The following is a 21,211-nucleotide window of genomic DNA, read 5'->3' on the forward strand; positions in this document are numbered from 1 at the left end:
GAAATGATCTGCTGCCTGCGTCAAGTACTAACAGGACACGTCTTCAGGGGCAGTGGGGTGGAAGGAGTTTAAGGGGAAAAGGGGAAAGTGAAGGGAGTAGATCTGAACAGTACCACTTGGTACCATTGCAAGGATAAGCTCTGAAGGCTCCTTCTAGCTCTAGCTGCCAGGATTTCCAGTTGCCAAATTGCCAACACAGCCTGAAGGAATACCTCAGTCGCTTATCAAAAAGCATTATTTAGGTAACACAGTTAATAGAGATATATTAAAATAGAGATGCTCGTGATGGCTCCAAAGTAAGGAATGGAGATTCCCCCAGCCCATCCCTCATGTCCAACAACAGAATCGTTAGATAGATGCTCTGCACTCCCCAGGTCACTGGGGAAAGGAGTAGAGAAAAACTGTACCACTGGGAAAAACTGCTGAAGCATTATTCTCACCCACAGTAAGGCAGAATTCCTCTGTTACAATTCTCACAATTCAAGATTTCTGCTTTGGCTTCTCCATTTCATGCACACCCAATCTCACCTTATCTACGTAATTAGCAGCCTCCACTAATTTAAGCCTTGTTGCTTCAATGTTGAAGTGATGTTTCTGAAACTGAACAAAAAGAACATGTCAGGCAGCACAAAGGCAACTGGAAGAGCGAAAGTGCATTAAAACAAGTCACATTACTCTAGGAACAAGAAGGTAACTGCAAAAGGAAGCCCAAAAGTTTTCCTCACTGTATAACCGAGTACAGGTATATTCAGAATTCATCCCTAGCACCCCACTGCAGTGATGTTACTCAAGCACTGGTAGTAACACAATGGAGCAACCCAAACTTATCAGAGCCCCTAGAGCCAGGGGCTGACAAAGAACTGACAAATGTGCCAGGTAAAATATATAGTAACATCACTTCATGTGTCATAGCACACATCACATCTCACTCATACAATCAGTGAAGATGCATCATCAATTTGCCTGTTTAAACAACCTGGCAATTAGAAGTTAATTTTAGCAAACTGATTTAAGGAATTAAAGGTTTAGATTTTTGTTTAACAGACAACAAAACCTGGGACTTTTCTTCTAGGCAAGGCAGACAGTAAAGCAAGGGCAGTTAATGACAATACTGCGAGGGTGTCCACCCCCGCTTGTCTAATCAAATGAACAACATATGCCAGTATAATGTGTTTTCTCACAGTTTCCCTGTTATCCTGCTACCCAATAGAAAAAACAAATAGGTTCTTCCTTTAGTTTTGTTCCAAATAAATTATAGCCCAAAGCACTATGTGGCTTTCCCTATTGGAGTTTCAAGTTTTAAATTATGAACAGGACCAGCCTGATTCCTGTCTGTGCTGGAGATTAAATGATCAGCAAAACACTGCATAGTTTGCATTGTCAGTAAGTACGCCTGGTGTGCTGCTCCAGCTGGGGATGGGGGAGTGATTGCTAACTTAAAAATGTCTATTTATATATAGCTGTTACCAGCTCAGGGCAGAGGATAATCACAGTTATCTTCTCCAGAGATTAAATCTACTGCAGAGTTAGAAGCATGTTGTTCTGGAAACCCTCAAGTCACCCTAGGCTAAAGGCAGCCTCTCCCATCAGTAGCTAGCGCCAACCACTGGTATCTTGGGAGGTCAAAACTGATCTCTCCCTCATCTTTCATCCAAATCACAACCTGCATCTCTCCCCCAACCAACAGTGCGCTGCTGTGGGTGGCAGAGGGGTCATGGCTGCTAGAACTAAAGAGACCAAGACACAGCTTTCCCTGTCTGCTGGTGGGGTAGGACCATTGAGACGGCAGGAGGAAACCTGCTGAGCTTCACCTTCCTTCCCCCCCCAGGAGATGCTGCAGGTGGGATGCTCACTCTGGGCCCAGTGCTCAGTTGATATAAACATGATCCTGTTTCTTACCTCTGCATAATCAGCCACGAGTAGAAGCTCCACATACTTTGTAGCCTGCAGAGCCTCCCGTTTCACCTACAGCAGCAATAATACAGGTTATTTCCCCAATATCCCCCAAGAAGCTCTTCACAAAACATATGTACAGGCTGGTTTTCCTGGTTTATTTTTCACTGGCCATTCCCCCTGCCCCATCACACGCAGGGACCTCCAGACACGACTGACTTATAGCAACCAAGCATCACAAGTCAGTTTAGCTACAGCCAGTGCCCATGTTCCTGTCCTCAGCCCTGCTCACCCTCTGGCGTGGTGGTTTCATCCCAGCTGTGAAGTCTCTGAGCCAGTCTTTGGTTGTGTCCCCGGTGCCCTGATAGCCACAGGCTCCTCTCTGCAATCTCAAGTCATCCAACCTGTAAATGAAGTGCTGGTTTGGGCTGTCAGGAGCTGGCTCTAAGATATAGCTGGAATTGCTGCTCAGTATGATAAGTCCTCTGTTGAAATGGGAAGCAATAAGAGGGAAAGCTAATTACTATCACAGTAACTGCAGACAAATCCTGCTGCTGCTGCTGAGTTCCTGTCTGACCCTGGCAGGCACTTATCCTTAACAGGACATTTAGGACATTAATAAAAAGGATGGGAATATTTTGAGTTCAGAGAGGAGAATCCTTGAGCTTGCATATTTCAGTGGGCCTCAGACATTCAACTGAGGGGCTTTTGGAGATGTACTGCAACAGTGCGAACCTGAGAAGCACTAATTTTAAGTACAGCTTTTCCTTGGAGGGACAGTGAAAACTTTTCAACCAATCGCAGATACTTGTCTTTAAGAGAACTGACCTGAAAAATGTAAAGACTTTGTCAACAGACGACAAAAAACACAGTTCTTTCTGTGACTTGCACACAGCCATATGGCTCTGGTTTTCTCAATGAGCATGTTACAGCCAGGAGAGCTGGACATCTGTGCTTGATGCTCACTAGATGCATGGCTTGATGGGCAGCACACCTCCCTGTGAAGGCTCAGAATGAAAACAGCTATGTGTGTGCAGCTCCCATGCCTCCCTGGCAACTAGAAAAGGATGCCAAGGGGCTGCCAGCACATGCTGACAGTGCAGGGATGCAGGAACCCAACTGCATGCACACACTGAGACATCTCTACTCTCCCTCACAGATGGAAGGCAGAGCCTATGAAAAGGCAGTCTGATGTGGCAAGGCACACCTGTGACTAGTTTAACTTTCGGATTACTCATTGCAAGCCACAGGTGGCTGCACTGTCTTGTTTATCTCACTAGGCTCTTTGGCCTGTGCTACAGTCACTTAAGACGTCTCAGGTTTGCTTTGGCCCAGGCTGTTTCCTTGCTGGAGCCGATCCCATCAGTACAGCTTCCAATCAGTGCTCAAGAGCAGATGACCACTAATATCAATAAAGCCCATGTGGTGTTTGGAAACAAACTCTGAGCTGGTGTAAATGAATGCAGCTCCCTGGTCACAATGAGCTGTTTCACTTACTCCTGCTGAGGATACAGACCATCTTTTCCTGCCAAAGACTCCATTATTACCAAAGCAAAAGGTTTAAATGTAGAACAGACACAATCCCAGCACCACCCAGGGAGAAAGCAGAGCGCAGCTCTCACAACCCAGAGAGAAGTTCAGACTTGAAGACTTTGCCCCAAAGTGCCCACAAATGCTTGTTGTTGTGAGAGAATGGGAGGAGTTGGTTTCTGCATTAGTGTAGAGTATTGGGCTGGGATGTGGTGAGTCCTGTCCCTGTCTCTGTAATGGATGCAGCACTGAGTCTTTTGCTCCAATGGATTCTTGAGTTAAACTCACTCATTGCACAAGTCCATGTTGCCAGCACAAAGCATGAAGGAGTCAAGGAGCTGGCTAGGAGGCCATGGTCCCTAATGATACCCAAATTTCTGCATTTTCCCAACACGTTCCCTTTTATGCCCAGAATTCTTGGTTGGGTGGCCTTTGAGAACAGGTAAATCTACCCAGAATGATGAGAAGCTGAGCAGAAGCATTCCCACAGCTCCAGCATCATCACAGGCACTTACCGGAGCCCTTGGCATGTGCTGAGCGTGACACTGGAGTGCTCCCAGCCTCTCACAACCCCATGGTAAAAGCAATGGTCCTGGAAGGCAGAAGGGAGCAGGACTGGAAATGCGGTTTCAGGGTGGACACACACTATATTTGGGCATCAGAGTCCCACATGAGTACTGCCAATACTCCAGCAATTGTTCTCCTTGTACTGTGTTTGGCAACTGACTATCAGAACTAAATCTCTGCGAGTCCTCATTGAAATCCGGCCTTTTGGCTGCCACGCATGGCCCATGTAAGTGCATCAAACAGCTTCTTGTTGCCAGTGAAAATTGAGAGCTTTAATCCCCAAAGAAGCAACTCAGATGGCTGCAGCATTTAGGCAGATCCAAGGCTTTCTGCGTGTAACAGGAGCTGCCTATTGATGGCAGCTGGCCCTGGGTCAGGACCCAGAGGATGTGCCTTCAGCCCCAGAGAGGGTGACACCATGGGCAGTGGGGAAGTCCATGTCTGGGGGCTCCTGGCAAGACAAAGGCAGCCTCTGGCAGGGACAAGGAGGCTTTGGGGTACAAATGCCAACGTGTTCATCACATCCCTTCCCCTCACCCTGGGGCAGCATTAGTAAAGATGATCTCATGGGGGTTTTATCTCTTATTTCTGCATCATGACCAATGCACATCTTTGTGCCACTGCAGTGGAGAGTCAGCCAAGGCCTGCGTGAGATCAGTGATTTATGGGTTTTATACTGAACAGGAGCCAGCTTACATGGGCTGGTTTTCCCAAAGGCTGGGAATGTCCTCAGTGTGGAGTACCCAGTGGCAAAACTAAAAGCAGGAGGATGAGCACTGGGAGGAATAAACAGTTTCTCAGCACCCAGAGACAGGGGAGCAATGCTGGTAGCTGACCTTGGCTCTCATAACAGAGAGCCACAGGAGGGAAAGCAGTCACTGCACTCACCGTGTGGGTCAGAGAGATGGTCTGTGCTTGTCCAGTCTGGGTGTAATGAGTCTCAGTGTAATCTGGTGCAAAGAGATTTCTGCAGACACCATGGAGGGGGTGAAAGAAAATAAAAAAGACAGTAAGACCTTTCCTTACATGCTTCCTGTGTGCTAGAAAATTGGTTAGATCCAGCTCTTCCTGCAGTCAGTATGAACATTCCTGCTGCTGTGAATCACCACTGTGAACTACTTACTATCTGTAGCATGAAACCAAGTGCAACACAGAGAGGGCAGGCAGGAGATTGGTACCTGTGGGACACCAGCAGTGCTGTATCTGTGCATTCTGCTCTGGACCAGCACATTCTGCCTGCAAGGCACTTGCTAATGCTGTCCCCAGGGAGGCAGCAGCTAATGGCTTCCAGGAGCCATCTGAGCTGCTGCAGGATAGATGCAACAGGCTGTGCTTCACAGTGCAGAGTGATGTGATGGCAGAGGGTCAGAAGGTGGAAGCATAGCTGACATTGACACATCCATTTATCTTCTGCCCTGGCAGGACCTGAGCACTTCTCATGTAGCACATCCACTCTGAAAAGGCACAGCACCCATCTTCCTAAGTGCTCTTTTAAGCCATTTATTAAATTAAATTAAATGGCAGAAACCCAGCATCATCATTGTCCCTTAATGGATAAAAGTCTCTTTGCAGAATTTCCTTTACTACTGCCAAGTTATGCCCCAGATATACTGGGATTAGATTCAAAGCAGTAAGTCCAGCATAGCAAGCACACCACAGGCCAGTTCAGGACACATTCGGGCACTGGTGCAAGTTCTCAGCTCAAATCCAGGCTCTCACCAGTGCCCAAATCTGAGTACAATAAGGGAACAATCTGCATCTGCATTTCAACTCCTGCTCAGAAGCCAATTCACATCTTTGTCCTAGGAAAATGCTGATTCCCCAATCTGAATATGTTCGTGTCAACCTCATATAGACAATATTCTCTCTGTCTTCAGCCCAGGATCAGACCAAAAGCCTATAAAAGGAGCTCCTGTGCACTGAATAGTAAGCGATTTGATTTGGTTCCAGAGGAAACAGCCTTCCCCTTTTTTTTAAACATCTGCATTTGCTAAACAGTGATCTAAAAAAGTACAGCAAGTCAAAATCTGGGCCAAACCAAGAAGGTCATATCCTGTGTCCATCCCAGCAGCCATAACATGTAGGTTTAAAGCAGCTTTTTAAAACAATGGCCTCACTCCAGAAATATGGAGAAGGATCACAGGACAAGTCCCATCTACCAAACACGCTTCTGCAGCAACCCCGCAGGGCTACCAGGCCATTGAAGTGACATTTGCCATGCCACAGGGATACTACATGCATCCTCGGCAGTCCTTCTGTATCCCTGTTCAATGCATTTCATGCACTACATTTTGAATTACAGCCTGCAAGAAAGCAAGAAAGAAAATATTTTGTTCTTTTCTTTGCTTGATTTCTTTAGGCTGGATGAGGAAAGCTGCATCAGAAGCAAACCAAATGTTTTTCCGTCTGCTTTGGGTTTTGGTATGCGCAGTCTGGTCTAATCTACCCTTTCTGTTTAAATAAGGGATTGGGTGCTTGCAGTATCTAAATTAGGCCAGGGAAACAGGAAATCCAACCTTTTATCAGTGTCTGAAAGTGCTCTCCCTATCCAGCATCTGAAGGCTCAGACACCTGAACAAGTATGATGGCTTAGTGTCAGACAAAACTGTGGGCCACTGTTGCATTTAATGTCGGGAATGCAACAGCTTTTATCTTCACTTTCAAAGTTCACTGTTGCCCAGGAAAGCTCATTTTGTTTCTTTCTGATGTGCTAATTCTCATCACTAGATCCTGTCAGCGATTAGGAGAGATCGCTGCATTCAGCTATCTCAGGTCTGTAAACTGAAGATAAGCACAGAAGCATCATCCCACAGAAAGTAACTCCCTTCATCTCCCTGACTGCAGTAGCTTGCTCAGCATGAGGCTGCAAGAAACAAATGTTTAATCAACAGATTGCATTAACTCACAGGAAATTGCCTTGAGCAACGTGCTCTGGCAGGTATCTGGTCTGTGTAAGACTGTCATCTTGAGAGGAGACAGTAAACCAGTGTGCATCCGCCCGGTGCTACCAAAGCCAGAATTAGACACCAGCCCATGGATTTCCAGTAGCTGAGGCTTGCACAGCCCATTTGTTTCATTCCCAAACAAGCATGCTTATGTTTTCTTCCCGCTTCTTTATTCTTGGAAAGCATTCACTATGAATAGCTATTTTATCTCTCATCCAGCCTCCACCATGAAACTCCTCAGTGCTTTGACTCCTGTCCAGCCCCCTGGTGCTGCCACCCAGCCCAAGTGTTGAGCCAGGCCATGCTGAGCACCAGAGCCCAGCACAACAGGTTTCAGGGCACAGGGTGGTGCCACACAACATTTGCTGTGTGCACATCCTTTTCTACCTGCAGGCTGAGGCTATAGCACCTTCTAGGGTGGCTTAAGGAGCTGAGAGGTCTGCCTGAATTACTTACACAGCTGCTCAACTGAAAGCAACTGGCTCAGCAGTGCCATGTTACAACTTTCAAGCCTCTCTCTACTGTCTCATTCCTATCCGGCAGGCTCCACAGAAAAAGCCCAGCTTCTTATTCTGAGCTTCAAACAGCCCTGTTTTGAAGACCTTACCCTGCCTTAACACAGGAGAGCTTTGGGACTCTTGCAGCACTAAGAAGGGCTCTCACACTGCATTACACGGTGTGCGGTGAGCAGGGCAGTGAGGAAAGAGGAAAACCAACAGAACAGCTTGTTCTTGCAACACTCCCTGGGTGCTATCTTACTTTGAGCCTCTGAAAGTTCATTCTCAGCCCCGCTCACTTCCTCAGCTAGCATCAAGCTTTCCACCAAACTGTAAATAAATAGAAAAGAAGCTTTCTTTCCAGCTCAGAGTACACCAGAGTTACCAGCCAGTCTTGTTGCTCTTAAACAGGAGAGGTTAGTGAGACACACATACCCCAAAACCTTACCTGTCATTATTTCAGGACAGCATCACTGCCAGGCTGAACAGCTGACTGCAGGGGAGCTCATCCCTGCAAAGCACTGATTGCCTGCTTCACTGTTTCCAGGAGAGCACAGAGCTCATCTCCTTGCTGGAAAAAACAGTACCATTTGATCCTTCCTTTGTTACATTACACATCTCGGTGATGGCCCTTTTAGCAGCTCAGGATGAAGCTGCAAAAGTCTGGATGCAAAATAGCATCACTTAAAGGCTTCTGAGATGCAGTCAGGCAGCTGGCAGATTGCTAGCACACATCATCTTCCTAAAAGGCAGCATGGAGTCCCTCATTAGAGGAGTTATCAGCATGAAGAATTGATGAAGTAAGGGGAAAAGCTTGTTTTGGATAACAGCACTCTCCTTTGCTAAACCTCGGTCCCAGCTGCAGACACATGGGGCTGTTCAAGGCCAGAGTATGCTACACATGAGCGCTCAGGCTGTTCTAGAGAGGCCCTCACACCTTTCCAACAGCGACCAGCTTTCGGCAAGATCAGTCAATCCCCAAGATGCAGCTCAGGGTGGACTAGCCTGCTCTTGGCAGGATTTGTTCCCCAGAAAGCCCTGGGAGCTGGGTTAAATACAAGCAAGGAAGCCAGGCGAAGGAAGAGTGGCTCAGTGCCATAATGTACAGATGGCTTGAGACTTGTTTCTGCTGATGACTGACGTGGAGTGATCTTGGTCGTGCTCCAGCCTGTCAATGATATCATTGTCTGAAACCAAACCCTGCTCCCCACGCCACTGTGCTGCTGCCTGCAAGGGCCCTGCCGTGCAGAGCTGACATTACAGGGCAGTGTGGCTCTGTTTTGCCACATCGAGATGCCGGGCCAGGGAGGTCACATACTTCACACACAAGCTGATGGCATTCAATGGGAGAAGCAGGCTGAGGGCATGGGGCTACATCCAGCTTTCTTCATGGGTGCCCTGTGGCACTTGGAATGGTGCAAGAGCTTGACTCATCATCCACCACAGAGGAGCAGAGAAGCAGCTGAGGGGAGAGGGGCACACCAACACACTCCTCAAACCAGCAGGAAGCTGGGGCTTTCTTCCCACAGCCACGTTCACTGAAGGCTGCTCTGCAGAACCTCAGCTCTATTTTCTGATAAATGGAAGCAGTTTGCTTTAGCCTGTGAAACACCTCTTGTTAGCACAAGCCTAAGAGGAGCTCAGAGCCTTCCATCACAGGGGACTCCCATGAGCATGCTTGGTTCTACCAGCCAGAGGTCACCCACGGGCAACAAAAGGGCCTTGGTGGCATACTGGGGCTCTTGCTAACTGAAGCAAGAAGGACTTTCTATAATTCATCCCATTAGCAACTGCATCTGGGCTCATTTTACAGAGGGGCTTGACTGCACGCACAGCGCTGATTTAAACACACCCAGGAGTATCTAAGAGACAGACATATTTTTTGTTTCCTTCCCAAAAATGAAAGCCAAATAGCCCATGAAGCTCTCATGAGAAATATTGACCATCAGTTCTTCAGTTGTGGGACCAAGAAAAGTGAAGCCTGCAAGCAGTTACATCTCCTTCCCTGTCCCTTTCCTCAAACCACAGTAAATCTGTCCAGCCAGGCTGCCAGCATCTGGGGGTGGAGGGAATTGATTCTCCCAAGAAAGTTTAGATATCAGATTTCCATCTCTAATTTGTGGTCCCACTCCATTGCCTCTCAATAGGATCCAAGTAGGGTAAGAAGGAGAGTTTGACCCCTTACCTCCCAGTCAATCAAGTGTTCCCTAAAGTCAGAATTTGTTGTCAAAACCTGTAGTAACCCCATCTGAACACCACCAACACATGACCCATGACAACACAAGCTGGTAGGCCTGCTTTCTATATCCACCAGTGGTGGGAAATCAGAGTTTTCACCTGCCTGGAATCCTCCAGCCAAAACCTGGCACTTTATACGATCAATGAAATCCAGTGTTTTTTTCTTGATGAGATTCATCCAGACAAAGCCTGGAGCTCTGTAGCTCCTTTCCTCAAGAGCCTTTCCTGATGTAACTGAGAACATGTTTATTGTGTGAACAGCAGTGGTTTGGAAGGGATAAGTAGCTTCCCAGCTATTGAGATGGAACTAAGTTAGTCATTTATAAAGCCTGGGAAAATATCACAGGCTAAAGCCTCTCCATCCCCTTCTGCCATCCACATCATCCTTGATATTCACCACATAACCCAAGCAAAATTTGCCACATAGCCCCTTGGCTTACCAATGGGAACAATAAGAAGTTGCCTGGACAGGAAAAGGGAAATAAAATAAATGGGAAACTGGCTGATAATGAGTCAGTGCACAAAAGATTTAAAGGGCTCCATTTCCTCTCTGCCCCTCACAGAGAAATCACTGAATACCCCAAGGGACTCAGGAGGCTGAAAAGCAGCTATGGTTTTCCAGGTCCCAACCCTGTTTTCCTGATGACTCCAAGAGACAGCAGAGCAAGATGAAACTCAATTTCCCTCCTTTACATAACCCTTAGCCTCTCCCCATGCAGGAAGCCCATTAGACACTGATGATGTATAGCCCATCAGTGGAATAATCTCATATATCCTTCCTGCTTGCAGGCAGGCAGCAACCTCCCCTTTTGCTCATTCAGTTCGTAGAAGAGGCCCTTGAAATGAGCAAAAGCAGGAAACAGTGAAATGCAAGTGACATACAGATCTCTTATCACTGAGAGCATCGAGCAGGGCTGGAACACTCATTGCCTATCCAGGTGGGGCCAAAAGAGATTGGAAATGAGGCTGCTCCCTTTCAGATCCAGTTGCCTAAAAATAGCTACGTGGATTGCTCCAGAAGTCAGACCAGATGATAACCTTTGGACTTTCTTTGTCCTCAGCCATCTCCACTGCTCATCTCCACTGAGGCTCTGCCACCAAGTGCCCCACACCATCACATCTGCTGTGGGCAGGCAGCAGGCAAAACACACAACTGTGCCCCACACTGCTCATGGGATCCACTGCATGCAGGGACATCCCATGGAGAAGCCTTCACTACCTCGTGCAGCTGAGAGCGCCTTTCCCAAGTCTCCTGTCCCCATGAGACACACACAGAGGAAGAGGAGAGGGAGGAAAGTTTTGTTGATACTCAGGTGAGAAAACAAATTCCACGCAGGTTTCTGCTGTGCAAACATGAGCTCTCCTCTTCACTGAAGAGTCTCACACCAGGCAGTGCCCAGAGTGTCCCAGCATCCCCTCCCTGCTTGGCTCAAAGCTGCTTTTTGTTAACAAATGCAAATTCCTTTTAAAAAAGGTCATTTTTCATCCAAGGTTTGCAACTCAGATTCTTCTGTTCCTAAGCCCCAGCCAAATTTAAAGCTGCTTTATAGGCATCTCTCCATATATTTGTTGTTTGTGCAACTTTGGGCTTTCCAATCCTGCAGCTGCAGGACATGTACTTGAGTCACTTGAAACAAGCCTGGGTTGTTTTGGGGATATACTTTTGCTGTTACTCAGAAACGTTAACTAATGTTGTGAACTCTGCTTGGAACTACAGTGTGGTTCCACCTTCTTATCAAGCTCCTGAACAGGAAATAATGCAATATTATGTTAGCCGCTAATGCAATAATTGTGTTTGTAAATGTACAAAGCCCACACTCAGAACTGTGCTGAGCTCATTACAAAATACAGAAGTGTGCACAGTCCTGAGGAAAGATGTGCAATCATTTCTGTGTCTTGCCTCTGTGGATGAACACAATGTCCTTTTCATATGGAATATGAAATCACAGGCTTGGCATGAACATTTCTTCCACATACTGAAAACTGCACGTTTCTTTCAAAGCAAGTGCATCCCTCCCAAAGCCATTCACATTGTGACTATTACCCCAGCTCTCAAAGCAAGCTCATATTCATCAGCTTTGTCTCTCCATCAGGAGAGTGGTGAATATGTAACGAGCCTGCCTAATCCACTGAGAATATCACTTACAACAGCATCACTAGCTTGGAGTATCTCCTTTCTAGCTTTGGGAACATAGGTTAAATCATATCCCAAGCAGACCTGATTTATGCCAATCATTTCATGCTTTCTTCAGTGGTGGGATGTGGACATGAGAGTAAACAGGAGCCAGGTTGGTGTGTTCACACCCCTGAGCTGAGCCAGGGGACAAGGGGAACAGAGCACAAACCTCAGTGCAAAGCTGGTTTCCAGAGGCTCCTTTAAACTGGATGAATTAAATGATCCAGAACTCTGGGACTTTAATTTAAAAGTCCAAAAAAAAAACTTGTTTAAAGTTGCAGTTCCGTGACACCGACTTTTGAGCTCACTTTACATGTGAACTCAAAACCAGGAGCAGCCAGGTTTCAGACAGCTTTGAAGGGACACTTCCCACTTGCGGATTTCACCTTCTCTCCCACTGTGTGGGTGCCCAACAAACCCTTCAGAGAAGCCGCCTCTGATGCTGCAACTATTCAGTACCCCAAACCTCAGCTAGAACCTCAGTATCCTCAGTAAGACAAGCAGCAGCAGTGGTGAGCTCGGTGAGGTGGAGCAACCCCAGGCTGGGAACCCAAGGAGCCAGGCTGGATTCTGCCTTGCTGCATGCTTTGACAAGGAGAAGTTGTTTACCTCTACTTAGAAGTGCTCTAGGGATGCTGATAATGACAGCATCCACAGGGCTCTCAGGGACTTCATGTGTTTGTTTGCTTCATCACTTCTCTTTTGAGTGTCTCTAAACTACTTCTGCACCTTCACAAGTCTCTGAAAAGTGGCAGCTCTCCAGGACCTCTCATTTAATCAAGTTCAGACTTGCATATGGGGATTGTGCCATCACCTTTCTTGAACAAGGACCGGAGGCCTGGCAGAATTCCCATGTGAAGCACTGCTGCCTATGAATCACTTGCATTTTCCACAGAAAATAAGAACAAAAACCTCCAAGCCACTTGCCGTATTTCATCAGCCCCAGTAATGCGATTCATCCTGCAGTGGAAGTGTGTGTGTATACATCTCAGTGAATGAAAATGCGTTTCAGGAAATAACCACAATAGAAAACTTCTATTATTATGATTCTGTTTACTAACACCAGCAATGAGTTTGTGTGCACTGGAAGTAGCACAGCACCGCTCCCGCAAGGCACCTGGGGTTACATCAGCATGCTCGGAGCACAAATGGATTAATTCAGCCAGGATCCTTGCTCTTGCCAGAGATAAATTCACCTTTGCATAGCGACTGCAGAACACTGACAACCCTTTCTTCCCCCAGGAAGGAGACCCCCCACAGCATTACCAGTTACATTGCTTCCAGATTCAGTTCAGAGCTGACCACTGTTGTCAGCAAGAGCTATTTTTCTTGCATTAAAAGCACTGAGTTAGCAGTGCTCATGGTGCCTGGTCTCTTCTCTGTTTCCCGAGCTGAGAGATGCCAAAACACACGGAATTAATAGCTGTTTCTGTTTAGCTTTACACAGGTGCATGACTGCCTGGGAACCAGCTTTTAGAGCACTAAAACTCCCAGTAGCTTATATGGCCTATTACAGATAACACCTCATAGGATGCACTCGCTTTCACCAGCCATCAGATTTCAGTCTTTACTGCAGGCAATGTCAAGAAAAATCTGGTTCTCCTCCAAAACACCCTGAATATCATTTAGGCTTATGCACTGCCATCAGAACTAGTAAGTGAAGTGTCAGATGTCTTTCAGGAGGAAAGCTGAGCCCCCAAGCTCTGTGGTTGGAATGTCCATAAAATACATTTAAAATACAGCCAGGGTCATTATTCCAAGGTTATTATTCCTACTGATTCTAGTAGAGAAACATCTCCAGACCCACTTAAAAAGAAATGAAACACCAACAGTGCAAGTGGGCTGCTTAGCAAAGACAAGCTTTGTGCAGTTATATTTCCAGCTGCCATTCCACCACTGGAAACTAATATACTTACAGGGCAGAGAGGCTCTGGAGCAGCCTCCAAACCAGAATCCTTCTATGTGCCTTAACCTCCTTCAGCTGCAGCTGAATTCAATATACATCACACCCTATGATAGGACACAGCATTACTGCATTGTGCCTGAGAGGAGGCTGCATTTCAGTTAATGCAAAAGCATTATTTTCAGTCCAATTTAGCATGAACAGCACTAATGGAATTGAAACTGTCAGATCGTTTCTCCTAGGAAACAGGGCAGGACCTCTTCGGATCACAGCAAATGAAATCCTCATTAGAGACACACTGACTCTAAAGCATCAAGCCATTTGGTAAAAAGCGCACTTCATATCAGCAACATTTTCTAGTTAATGTAGTAAGAATTATGATGTAAAAATAAGTTCACACACTGAGGGTCAGGTCACTGCCTGGTTTTTTGCTGACAAAGCTCTGTTACAGTAGTGCTGTTTGGTTGATTAATATCAGCAAGGTCTCAGACCTGGAATAACCTTGAAAACCAGAAAAGGACTTCCTTATCCTGTCTTTATCAAAACCCTGTTGAAGTCAGTGGAGGTTTTCCTGTTGATTTCATTGTAATCCTTATTCATTATTTCAGTGAGACCACAGTGCAAGGCACAAGCACACTTACCCGTTTTTCTCCAGTTCCAAGATGAGCTCCTGGCCTTCTGCCTTTACTGTAACTTCAGCTCTGAAGGGATGCTGCATGCAAAGGAGATGGTACCCGTTACTCATACATCATCATTATTATGAGCACATCCAGAACACAAACTGTCCTCCTGGAAATTGCAGCTGACCTTAAACCACCAGTTGTCTTCCTCCTGACTTCAGACCTGGAGTGGTGGGGAATGGAAGGGACAGGCCATGGTGGCTCCCAGCTCCAGGCACACTGCTGTATCCCCATGGTACAGGCACACTGATGGGATGCCGTACCTGATCTAGTGACTCTGGTGTCTCAGGAGGAATAATGGGCTCAGACAAAGCAACAAGCCCTGGTGCTAGAATGCTTGGAGGTGCAACTGGGTGGGAAAGATGTGCTACACCTTCTTCCCCTGCACACTACGCTCAGGACCACATCACAGCGGTTTACAGATCAAATACAGAAGCCAGTTAACCAAAGCTTCCTTTGATGTCACAGCAGAAATAGATATTTTTAGGAGCCTATGTCAGGACAGGAAGAATCATGCTTCATCTACAGATTTTCATTTAGGTCTTTACTCACAGAATATACCAATAGAAAGCATGCAACAGGGTTCCTTAGATGTCTTTAGGCTCTAGCCATTGTTCAGACAGTATTTCACAGCTACTTTTCTACTAGCCTCAGGCTGCCAAGGTACTGGAAACCCTGACAGCAACTTTCTAATGTGTGGAGGCACACAGGGACATCCATGGCTTACAATCTGCCTACAGCTCCAAATGAAGACCTAGGACAGCCAGCTCCCTAGGGGCTACTTGTGCTACCAGAAAGGACCCCAGTTTCTTAGTGCAATGGCAAATGTGTACACTAAAACCAACACTTAAAGGAACCCCAAACATTCAAGAGACTGAAAGTATAGAGTATGTTTTCTAGAGGGCCAACTAGAATGCCCTCTGGAGGTCTCCAGTTTTACCTCCCTCAATGCAGGACTGCTAGCAAAGGTCATCTGGGGATTTCTGGGTCTGAGTGCTCATAAAGGAAATGGATGAATAAAATCCCCAGAAAAGAAATAATCCTGACTTCCCTATTCAGCTGAAAGAAAAGTGATGAGATGATTAACTCATAACATTTCCTATTCAGTTGGGGAGGATTTCACAGAACAGATCAACTGGAGAACAAAATAAAGGAAGGCTGACTGAATAGGATGCTCTGATGAAAGATCTGTCAGCCCAGAGATACACTCATTTGCTATTTCATCAATTCCAAGCTCAATTACAAACTTCTTTCATCAGTTCCCTGTTCATATTCTGGGTTTTATTCATCTTCCCTTCGGTTTCCAGGATACTGCACCAGACACATGCAGATGATGCAAAGCAGGTTAATACACAGTGTATACAACAGCAACTAATTCTAAGGGGCTGAGTTTGGTTCACTGAATCAGGTGCTCAGTACCTCTCAGGGTAGATCTGTTGTTTTCCTAACTAACATATAAGCAATGCAGGTTGCCTTCCCCATAACTGGGGGGAGTCTGAGGTTCCCCATAATCACACAAGTCTCTTCACAAAGGTTCTGCAAACATCATTATTACTAAGAATGCCTTCCCTTCTCCTTCAATAATCCCACTACCTCAGAGTCCATCAGTTGCTGTGTAACTGAAACATCCCAGCTGGACATAAGCTTTGCTAACACCGGTTTTAGAGCCAACAGGAACTTGCCTGAAACAAGCCAAGTATGACCCCTGAGACCCAGCAAATTTGTATAAGGGGAAATGCTGAGCAGATGTATTTGTATCACTGTCAATAATAGAGAGAACCAAAACTTCCAGGCAGCACTGAAAGGATATTTTTAAGAGAAGAGCATGAGAGAGCGACTATAGCTTGTTTGTTTGTTTTATATATGACACAATAAAAAGTCTTAGAAACTTTGAGGCCATAAACCCCAAAATAACACCATTTATAGAGAGATGCCATGATTTTTCTTTAGTGTAATGCTGCAGCTTTCCCTTGCCTGGCTCATGATGTAAATAACACCATCTGGATTTTCCTCTTTCATCTGATTATGCAACTTACAACTTCTTGATTGTGGCAACACAAAGGCTGGGAAAGATGAACTGTGGCTTGTCACTGAGTTTCAGTCTGGCACAATAGTTCTCAGCATGGCTGGATTACTGACACACCACTCCGCCCATCCATAGAGGGGAAGCAGGTACAGATGGTGTCTAAGACACAGTTAAATACACCTGAGTTGCTGGGTGGCTTCTCTCAGTGAAGCACCCTCATAGCTGGGATTCATCTCCTAAAGCAGATGCCTCTGTTCAGCTGCTCCTTAAATACCACTGATGGCATTGCCACTCCCGCAGCCATGTAAGTCAGATAGACCTGATCGAGGTTTTAAAGCATAGCAAAGAGCAAATGATTACAGCAATCATTTGCACAAGATGAATGCAAGTCACCAGGAGCAGCCCACCACTCAGTGCCCAGGATGTGCCAGCCAGCTCACCCAGCCTTTCCCAGGATTTAAATCATGGAGCCACAAGATCGTAGAACACTAGGATGGAAAAGACCTCAGGGATTATCCGGTCCAACCTTTCCAGACAAAGCATGGCCGGGACTAGATGCCCCAGCACCCTGCCCAGCTGCATCTTAAAAGCAACCAGTGTTGAGGAATCCACCATTTCCCTGGGTACATTATCAGCGTTATCATCTCCATGTGGAGGGGCTGCAGCCGCTCCCCGTGTCGCAGACGGGCGTCCTGGTTCACCCCACCGACCAAAACAAACCCCCAAAACCCCTAAAAGCCCCCAAACGCCCCCCGCGAGGTCCTGCGCTCCCCGCTACGTCGTTCCTCCCCCTTGAAGCGCTACTCCGCTTTGAAGACAAAACGTAAGCCCAGCTCCGGGCGCTACCTACCTTCTCCGTGCCGGGGCTGCGCGGGGCTGCCCAGCGCGGCACCACCACCTCGGGCTGCCGCTCCGCCGCTCCAGCTGGGGAGACACGAGAGGAGCCGCTCAGCACCGCCCGCACCCAGGGACGCGGGGAACGCAGGCGAGGAGACAGCGAAACGGGAGGATACCCCCACCAAACCACCCCCCATCCTCCTTCCCTCCCTTCCCTGGGGCTCATGCAGCCGGGGGCACTAGGGCAGGGTAGGGGGCAGCAGGCTCGTCCCCTCCCCAAGCCGCATCCCCGCACTCACGGGGCGGCAGCAGCAGCGAGAGGGCGATGCCGCAGAGCAGCCCCCGGCCCCACATGGCTCCGGGCAGGAGACACGCTCCGCCGCCACCGCCCCGCTGTATAAAACCTCCCGGCGCGGCTTTCTCCTCCCACCAATTCCGGCCCTGCAGCCCCCTGCCTGGGGATGGGTGGGGGTGTCTCCTCCTCCTCTTCTTTCACCCCACCCCGGGGATGCAGCCGGTGCAGTAGTGGTGGGGCTGGGGGAAGCCTGAGCACCTCCCTGGGGGTCCCTCTGCAAAATCTCCCCCTTTTTTACCCTCCCCCCCAGCTCTTTTGCCAGCACGGAAATCTATGGTGCCTCAAAAGCTAGCGAAGAGGGAAGACCCGGTGGAGGGAAGCAGCCAAATCATTGTCAAGAGCATCCTGCAGGAGCTAGGCTACGGCTTGAGTTGTTTATTCATTTGCTATGTTTATGTGTAATCCTGGCAAATCGTTCATAGCTAAACCCATGGTTCCAAAAGCATCCTAAACCCTTCCAGTCCTGGGAAATACACTGCCCCTGAACAGCCTAGGGGATACAGGCTGGGTTTTAAAGGCAGAAGCAAGACGATGCTCACTGTTTCTTTCTCCTTAAATCAGATGGAGGGGCCAGACCTGGGGAAGGGCTTGGGAATATCCACAGCTCATATTCCCTGTGCTGCTTTTCAGGGATATCAACTCACTCCCATGAGGGTCCCAAAGGAACATCCCTGTTTCTCCTGCATCCTTCAGGGCTGAGCCACGGGTTGAAGTCCACTCACCATCTCTTTGCTGGTCCTCTGCCTTCCAGGGGGATGAGCACTGGGGGGACCATCAGACACAGTGCCTGGCTGCTGGGGTCAGGGCTGCACAAGGAGAGTTGGGTCCAAGTTAGCGGACTGCATATGCTGACCTTGTGAAAAGCAACTGTTTTCCCTCATAGACTGGTTTGTGTTGAAAGGGACCTTCGAGCTCATCCAGTTCCACCCCGCTGCCATGGGCAGGGACACCTTCCACTAGAGCAGCTTGCTCCAAGCCCCATCCAACTCGACCTCGAACACCGCCAGGGATGGGGCAGCCACAGCTTCTCTGGGCACCCTGTGCCAGTGCCTCAGAACCCTCACAGGGAAGAGCTTCTGCCTAAGAGCTCAGCTCATCTCATCTCATCACCTTGGTCAGGTTAAACCCATTCCCCCTTGTCCTGTCACTACACACCTCTCCAGATTTCTTGTTGGCCCATTTAGGTACTGAAAGGCTGATGTATGGTATCCTGGAACCCTCTCTTGTCCAGCCTCATGTCAGTGAGTTTCTGCTGTGAGTTCCAGACAGCTCAGCTGCAGCCATACTAACAAGAGTGGGCTGACACAGATTTTTATGGGGTCAGCTCAGAGTGGCAGGAAAAAGCATTACCTCTTAGTTGTACTCCTCAGCCAGCCATTGATCCGCATTATCCAGACAGCCCTTTCCATTCATCTCTACTTAAAGTGCCTGTGTAGGTGAACCTCCAGGAAACCAGCTTTAAAAATGGGGAGCATTTGCACCTGGCTGCACTTCAGAGTGTATCAGTAAATCAGGCCGATAGGAAATTCATATTGCATTTAGAAAAAGGTTTGCTAGATAATAGTAATGGCTTTGTCTCTTGTCCAGAGGTTGATTTATACTATTGAAACCACCTTTCACGGAAGGTCTTTGCTGAATCCTGCCACTGTTGCCCAAGGGGAATATGACTGTTTCCATTTGAAGGTACCATTTTGGTTTATGGCTTTCATATATATCCCTTTTCTCCCCCAGCACTTCACGTGCTGAACCTTTGCGATCTTGTGAAAGTCACTTTATTCCTGATATAACCCTACAGAAGAAAGCTGGGTCATCTTGGGGACACACAGAGGGACTCATCAGGGTGAGTGGGCTATAAATGACTTTTAGCTGAACACAGACAGGTCACAAGTTTTCCTCACACAACTAAATCATGCTAGTTCCCAGAGCAAAAGTCCAGGGACCAGATTTCAGCACTTTTCTAATCATATGGAGGATCTTGAAAGGAAAACTTGGTTTTCTGTGAACTCCCCCACTTATTTATAGCTGCCTGTAATATAAAAGAAAACAATGGCACTATTGTTGATGCCTTTATTATAAATAAGTAAAAATGGAAGCCAAATTTAGACCCAAATTCAGCTATTCTGCTTTCATCCCTGCATGAAATTTCTATCTACCCAAAGGAAAAAAAATCAAGCACTTTGATGAGGAACATGTCTATTCATACTGAAAGATTATCACAAACCTCCTCAGTACAAATAATATTCACAGGGGTTGCTCCCTATAAGAAGATCATCTATAAGATCAGCTCAAAAAAAGTATTAAATGGAACAAAAGGTTCCTTAATTTGAGAATGTGACAATACTCAGGCCAATGACTGTCTGCTTGTGATTGTTGTCAGCATTCAAGTATCATAAAAACAAAATACGTGCAATATTTGCATTTGTTATAGAGTGATATTTTTATCTTTGGCTCTTGGTAATATGAGAATTGATATCTGAATTTATAATCACCAGAAACTCCCTCTATAAAAATACAACCACAGGCTGTGCAGTTGCTATATATAGTTCAATCTATATATATGTGATACATCACTTACATTACTGAGACACTGCTGCATGGAAAGATTCAAGGGCTTCTAGCCTTATTAGCAGTGCTCGGATGCTGTAACTACCTGCTCTGGCCCAGGATGAGTCAGATCCTGCCTGTACCCATCTCTTCAAAAGGTTCTGCCCGAAGTCAATGGGACATTTGCCTGATTCACAGAGAAAAGTCAGGCTTTCAGTTATCTAGGAATTACACAGGCTCAGACTCATTTCCTCCAGGATCACAACTGATTAAAAGTCTGCAGCTGGGAATCTGGAAGTCTCTGTTCTGCTCCCTTATCAGTTACATCCCCTGTGATCAAGGGATGAACAGACCTATTAGCAGCAGCCTCCATGCAGCACCCAGGGCAAAGGGGCTGTGCATACAGTTTATCAGTGGGCTTGAAAATTAGGTGTTCCAGTTTCCTCAGGGCAAAGCTGATGGAAATGCTTTTGCAGTGGGGTTTCTGTACTTACTCAACAGTTTGCAAGATGATTTTACACCAGTGTTGTTAGCTGGACAGCAAAAGATGATGATTCTCCCGTTACCTTCATATTAAATTAGGAGTTAGCCACCTAGAAGGAAAGACCTATGGAGGAGAATGCCTGTTCAGGAAACAGACTTATGCAGAGAATGACTTGGACACGTATCATCCTAAAAGCTCAGTAATATTTCATTGGAACTCTCTCTTCAGAAATAGGAAAGCTCATTGAACAAATGGCTTTGAAAAGCCTCCTGCTGACACTGGAGAAAATGCTACCAAGAATCAAAGTCTTAGCAGGAGAAAGCAGAAGACTTTTTGTCCTGCCTAACCTCTGCATTACAGACACTTACACTGATGAAAGAACTCTTTATGTCTTTGGATGACTTGAGTGGAATGTGAAATCTTCAATTTTTCAGATTATTTTCCTCCTTCAAATCACTTGAAATGATCAAAGGAAGAAGGGTATGAATCCATGAAGGGAACTGGTAATTTAACAGCAAACTTCTTTACTCAGAGTC

At 46.8% G+C, this 21,211-nt stretch overlaps 1 protein-coding gene across 2 annotated transcripts in view; it reads right to left on the reverse strand.

Annotated features, from left to right (window-relative positions):
- The window catches only part of ADAM19 (ADAM metallopeptidase domain 19), a 31,197-nt gene extending 13,396 nt beyond the window's left edge, over positions 1 to 17,801 (reverse strand). The window contains exons 1-8 of one of the 2 annotated variants that reach the window (XM_061360160.1): positions 17,592 to 17,801; positions 17,306 to 17,379; positions 14,391 to 14,461; positions 4,879 to 4,957; positions 3,939 to 4,015; positions 2,186 to 2,378; positions 1,900 to 1,965; positions 529 to 600 (exon numbers count right to left, since the gene is read on the reverse strand). In XM_061360160.1, coding sequence (XP_061216144.1) covers positions 529 to 600; positions 1,900 to 1,965; positions 2,186 to 2,378; positions 3,939 to 4,015; positions 4,879 to 4,957; positions 14,391 to 14,461; positions 17,306 to 17,379; positions 17,592 to 17,646 — 687 coding nt within the window. In that variant the 5' untranslated portion in view covers positions 17,647 to 17,801. Of the gene's footprint in view, positions 1 to 528; positions 601 to 1,899; positions 1,966 to 2,185; positions 2,379 to 3,938; positions 4,016 to 4,878; positions 4,958 to 14,390; positions 14,462 to 17,305; positions 17,534 to 17,591 lie in introns of those variants that run through there. The other variant, XM_061360159.1, reaches the window with a different exon arrangement.
- Positions 17,802 to 21,211: the final 3,410 nt, after the last annotated feature.

This window comes from Neopsephotus bourkii, unplaced genomic scaffold, assembly GCF_033783945.1.
Source record: "Neopsephotus bourkii isolate Nb327-2 ecotype Australia unplaced genomic scaffold, CSIRO-AGI_Nbou_v1 NB_1016, whole genome shotgun sequence".
NCBI lineage: Eukaryota > Metazoa > Chordata > Aves > Psittaciformes > Psittacidae > Neopsephotus > Neopsephotus bourkii.